Genomic DNA, 5,353 nt, shown 5'->3' with positions numbered 1-5,353 from the left:
GGTATTCTATTTCTGCCTTCTCAAACTCGCACTTTTCTGGTTTTAGATAAAGTTTGTGTTCTCTTAAGATCTGCAGAACTTGCCGCGTGATCTGGCGGTGTTCTTTCAAATCTTGAGTGAAGATCATGATATCATCTAAGTAGACTACCACGTGTCCTTGACTGATGAGATCTCGGAATATGTCGTTCATCATCATTTGGAATGTAGCCAGGAAGTTGGTAAGTCTGAAAAACATGACCAGAGGTTCAAATAATCCTCTATTGGTGAGAAAGGTGGCTTTCTCTTCATTGCCTTCTTTGATGCGGATATTATTATACCCCCATCGAACGTCTAGCTTCATGAAGTATCACGCTTGTTTTAGCTTATCAACTAATTCCTGTATCAGGGGAAGTGGATATCAGTTTTTGATCGTTAGCTCGTTCAGCTTCCGATAATCTTGCACGGGTCGGAGACGTTCATCCTTCTTTTTGACGAAGAAGAAAGGTGAGGCCCAGGGTGACTTTGATGGTCAGATTCTCCCGGTCCTGAGGTTCTCTTTGATAAACTCATCAAGTTCTTTTTGTTCATTAACCGATATCGGATAAACTTTGCAGCTAATCAGTTGTGCACCCGGAGTGAGTTCAATCGCATGATCCCATGGTCGCCTCTGTGGTAGAGAATCAAAATCTTCTTTGCTAAATACATTGGAGTAGTCGTGGTAGTGGCCTGGGACCATATTTTCAAAGGTCTTAGCCTCGTGTTTCAGATTCTCATTGATTGCCAGATCTGTGGCCGTGGTGCGTATACGTGCCGCTCCTGTAGCAAAGTAGGTTTCGTGGTCTAGAATAAAGATTCTATCCTCTTCTTCTAGGTGAGCCTCCGGATCGCTGGGCTCCTCGTGATCGGTATCAATATCAATCAATCGGGCAGCGTATTTACAGGTGATCGGACAGTGATCAAACTGAATAACTTGTTCCTGCCAATCAATCAAGGGATTGTGGATCTGGAGCCATTCGTAGCCAAGAAATATAGGCATCTTTCCAAGATTAGTGATGGCAAAAGGAAGCCGTTCCACATGATCCTGAATTTTGACCCTTAATTCTACAAAGTCTGTGATAGCGCCGCCGGCATTATGCGTGCCGTCAGAATTGTACACTGGGATCGGGGATGGCAACTTCTTAGTAGCGATGTTGTTATCGCGTACAAATTGGGCATTGATGGATGAACCCGTGCATCCTGTATCTAACAGCGCTTTGACTGATAAGCATTGTTGTGTATCTAGAGTAGTGATGATCATAGGAACATCCATTTGTGTTCCTTTCCTTCCTCGGATGAAGCGAGGCTGTTTTCGTAATTCATTTAGAAAGTCGATCGCTTCCTCCTCTTCCATTTGCCTGATTTGGCTCATACAGGCTTCTGATGCATCCACACTCTTCTTTGAGTGTACCCATTCAGCCAGCAATCTAAGTGCTGCTGCTTCCTTGCTGACTATCCACTGGCGGATCCATGCCGCCATCCATGAGGTGTGGCGCTGCCACTGCATAGATTCATTCTGTTGTTCTGGAGTAGAGAACAATTTTTTATTGGGGGGAATTAAGCAAGAGGGTTGCACCTCTCTGCGCTGCTCTGCAGACACCCCTTTTTCTGGTATATACATGGGTACTCCAAACCAGGAACACAGATAGTTCGTAAAGTTATGTTCAGTTAACTCGGCTACATGCCTGGCTGACCGCTTGCAAAACCCTTCATGGCCGCGCGAATTTCTTCACGAATCACCGTTTTCCAATCGAATGGTTCTGCTGTCGTGGCAGGTGCTTCAGTGAGAGGCACGAGTGGGGTGAAGCTATTGGAGACGGAGATCTCCGATGTCTCTGCGGCCCGTACTTGTTGGGCTTGTTGCCTGTTAGGGCAATTTCATGAGAGATGGCCCTTCTGGCCACATCGAAAACAGAGACCAAGGTGTCGCACCTGGTCTAACTCCATTGGCTGTCCCCTTCCTCTGAAAGTAACACCGGTCCCATCGCGCCTTGTCTGGACTGGTGCGGTAGTAGCTGCTGGCGCGGCTGTACTAGTCTGTGCTCGTGGTGCATTCTGCGCCGGTTGCTGTCGAGGCTGGAATTGCCCCTGTCATTGGGACTGTGGGTTCTGCCTTCGGTATTGCTGCTGATTCAGGTCGATGCGCGCGACCCGTAGCTTGTAGAGCGCGTAGGTGGTTGGAAGTTCTTCCGAGGAATTGTACAGAAGCCAAATGATGTCGGTCCGGAGTGCTTTTTCTAGAAGCAACTTGAGTTCTTGGAAGTGTGCTTCGAAGTCGTGAACATTTGCCTGGAAGGCACACAACTTGAACTTCGAGAAAAACTCTTGTGCTGATAGCATCCCCATCTGCATGGCTTGGAGCCGATCATACGCTTTGGCCTGCTCATCGATTAGGAAGTGCCTATCTAGGTCTTCCCACAGCGTCTTCGTGTTCTGTACCACGGTTTCTTCGTCTGTGTCGTACTTCTTCATGAACGTGGTGACATATTTGCCCGCGTGTCCACCTTTCATGTAGGACAGGATCATGAGAACCCTGTCGAACTGCTCAGGTAGCCGATTCCTTTGCGTGACTACTTAAAGCTTCATTTGAGTCTTCCAAGCAATATACTTGGACTTTGTGCCGTTGAAGGCATTGGGCTTCATTGCACTTCCATTTAGGAACGCGGCATTGTCTTGATTCTCGGCCATTGCGCCGGGGTCAGATGGAGAAGATGGTGGGGTGGGAGATCACCGGTGAATTGGACTTGGTGGTTTGGAATCTTCCACAGCTTCTTCTACGGGGTCTGGGGGACCTTCTGGTAGTACTGCGGATTCTCCGAGTGTGATTGATCAGAGATGTTCGGTGACTGAATCGAGGGTGTTGCATCTTTCTGTGGGTTCTGAGCCAGATGCTACTGGTTGAGAGACAGCGAGGGATTTGTTAGGTGCTCCAGTGGAAACTCTTTCTAGTAATTCTCCGAGTAATCCTTCTTCGCACCGAGGACAGCACTCAGTATTTCTTGGGGAATGTGGACACGGTTGTTGCGAACAATAGCGTACTGTTCCGTTATTGTTATAGATGGATCGTCCTTCAAGTTCTCGGTGGTTGTATCCTCTACAGCCACAAGAGGATCTAGAGGTCATATGCTAACAAATTTGTGAAGCTGTTTGCAGCAACTCTGGGACCAATCATGTTGGAACGACCAGATCAGAGGTAGAATTCGCCAAAGATGGGAGTTTTCAAAAAAGAACCGAAACGCTATCTTAATACAGTTCTAGGATTTACTACAACAGCCCAAAGAGCACTTGTGTCTCTTCAGTCCGACACCTGGAAAGGGATCGTCGATCTAACTGTTGTCGCTTTTCCGACGCCTGGCCACAACCAGTTGCCACGTCGTACTCAGGAATATCCGCTTGCCTGCTGCAAAGCATGTAACGCCGCCTATGATAGGGCAGGGTACGATTCTAATTGGACGGAGCTCTGTCTAGCTGCCTAAGGGCTAGTGATTACAGAGGTGACTTCGGAGGTGTGATGTGGTAAAAAGGTTGTGCAAATGCACGGAGAAGGATTCCAGAGGTCCGGGTCTTGATGCGGTAGAGTCAGTAGGGTTAGGAGTTAGGGTGAGAGTCGGATGTGCGTATAGGGTGGATCGTCGTGTGGAGATGTGTGATGGTTGGTGTGGGAGTGACGAGGATTGTTGTAGGGCAGTTGGTGGAGACTCGAGCTAATGTCAGCAACTAACAATCCAACTGGACTGAGCTACGACAATGCTGAGGAGACAGACGAGAGGAATGTGAGTGAGTAAAGACCAGCTCGAATCTGGCTTGTTATTGAGCAATACGAGCTCCTTATATACATGTCAGACTGAATACCTGGAATATCCTACGAATATACAGAGGCGTATAGAAAGTAAAAGAATACTGAGGAATCTGGGAGAACCATCCGGAATATGTGATATTCATGACAGGATCACTGTACACACTAAATAAACAAAAGCTCCGCCATTGCAAGGCACGTTTACCACTCCGTCAGCTATGTGATCCGTGCGCATGTCAATATGCGGCTATCCTGCCTTCCGGGACATGCGAGCCGCCTCATGGACTCGGAGATTGCGTAGGCCTACCTCAGCAATCTGACCTCACCTTACCACGACCCCTCTGATCACTTTGCGGACTTTCTTCGTCTAGCGAGCAGTGAGAATGACCGGGGCGGAGAGGTACAGTGCATATAACTCTGTAGTTGAGATTGTCGTAGAGTTCACTGCGTTATATTCTGCTACACTCCTGGCGTTCGTCACCCTCAATACGAGAACGAAAATCGATTTCCACACGCACACTTATGATTTTTCCCCTACTTTTATCATCTTTCTGGCAGCAGCGGGCAAGTCTCGAAGTAACAATGAATGGAGCACCTTGGCGAACGTCGAGTCGGCTCAGTTTGCCGTGCGCTTTGTTCTCTCGCAAAATGGCCATACTTCATTGATCTGCTATCCTCTGCAAATACAGTAGATCAGCATATGAAAGTAAGCCTGAATTCAAGGAAGTCTTCCAAGTAGGTTATGAGAATTGGAAATGCTATTATGCGGTTTCCTTGCATTTTATAATTTTATATGGGGTTCTGTCGCAATCGTGCTAGTTGTTGGTCAACCAAGTGACGTCGGCGTATCAAACTATCTCCATATCAGACCATGCGCTGCATCATCTGTGATCATCACGAGAACGAGGCGGGCATTGCTCCTTCGCTACAACCCCTCACCGGCTTGATCCCGCTACCTCCAGCCTAAAGTCGGTATGCCTGCAGTCTCCCCGCATGAGTGCCATAGAATAACAACCGGCACGTGTAGATGCCGTCGCAGAAGCGAGCCGCCCCCGGGGTCGACGTTGAGGACGCGGCCGAGTCCGAGAGACTGGCGAGGAGACCGAAAGTTGAATCCTCCGACAAAGACAGCCAGGATAGCAAACCGGAAACATATGAATTTCCATATCCTTCAAAGAACAAAGTTACTACTCCCGTACCCTTCCAGCAGCCCAGCACGCTGCTGACATTCTCTTACACGCCGGAGCGGGTCCTAGAGTTCACGGACTCCGCGTTGCGCTACTATGTCGAGCCGCCACTACGTGCTGAGCTTAAGTATGGCTATGAACGATGGATCAAGAAGCCCGAGGAGAAGGGACGACTCGACGGTCTGCTCAAGGCTGTCCTGAAGTATCGCTCGCGAGTCGACGCTGGTGGTGGAGATGGCGTTGCGTGGTTTGAGGGACGTTGCTGTCATCTCATGGCGTGTGTCATGACCAAGTGAGTCTTATGTTGACTTCATAATTCTATCCAACTGATCTCGCTCCTCCATTCTGGTGAGGG

The 5,353-nt window shown here is 48.6% G+C and overlaps 2 protein-coding genes across 2 annotated transcripts; one reads left to right on the top strand and one right to left on the bottom strand.

Annotated features, from left to right (window-relative positions):
• Positions 1 to 2,106: 2,106 nt before the first annotated feature.
• Positions 2,107 to 2,703, bottom strand: PHACADRAFT_193731 (uncharacterized protein; the record flags this gene model as incomplete). Its single annotated transcript, XM_007393844.1, has 2 exons — positions 2,107 to 2,575; positions 2,624 to 2,703. 2 exons carry the CDS (start codon positions 2,701 to 2,703, stop codon positions 2,107 to 2,109), a joined length of 549 nt encoding a protein of 182 aa, XP_007393906.1.
• Positions 2,704 to 4,838: 2,135 nt separating this feature from the next.
• Positions 4,839 to 5,294, top strand: PHACADRAFT_193730 (uncharacterized protein; the record flags this gene model as incomplete). Its single annotated transcript, XM_007393843.1, has 1 exon — positions 4,839 to 5,294. One exon carries the CDS (start codon positions 4,839 to 4,841, stop codon positions 5,292 to 5,294), a length of 456 nt encoding a protein of 151 aa, XP_007393905.1.
• Between the last annotated feature and the right edge of the window lie 59 nt (positions 5,295 to 5,353).

The sequence above is a fragment of the Phanerochaete carnosa genome (genome assembly GCF_000300595.1).
Source record: "Phanerochaete carnosa HHB-10118-sp unplaced genomic scaffold PHACAscaffold_3, whole genome shotgun sequence".
NCBI classification, from domain to species: domain Eukaryota; kingdom Fungi; phylum Basidiomycota; class Agaricomycetes; order Polyporales; family Phanerochaetaceae; genus Phanerochaete; species Phanerochaete carnosa.
The sequence above is the reverse complement of the archived record's forward strand: the minus strand, read 5'-3'. Positions and strand labels throughout refer to the sequence as shown.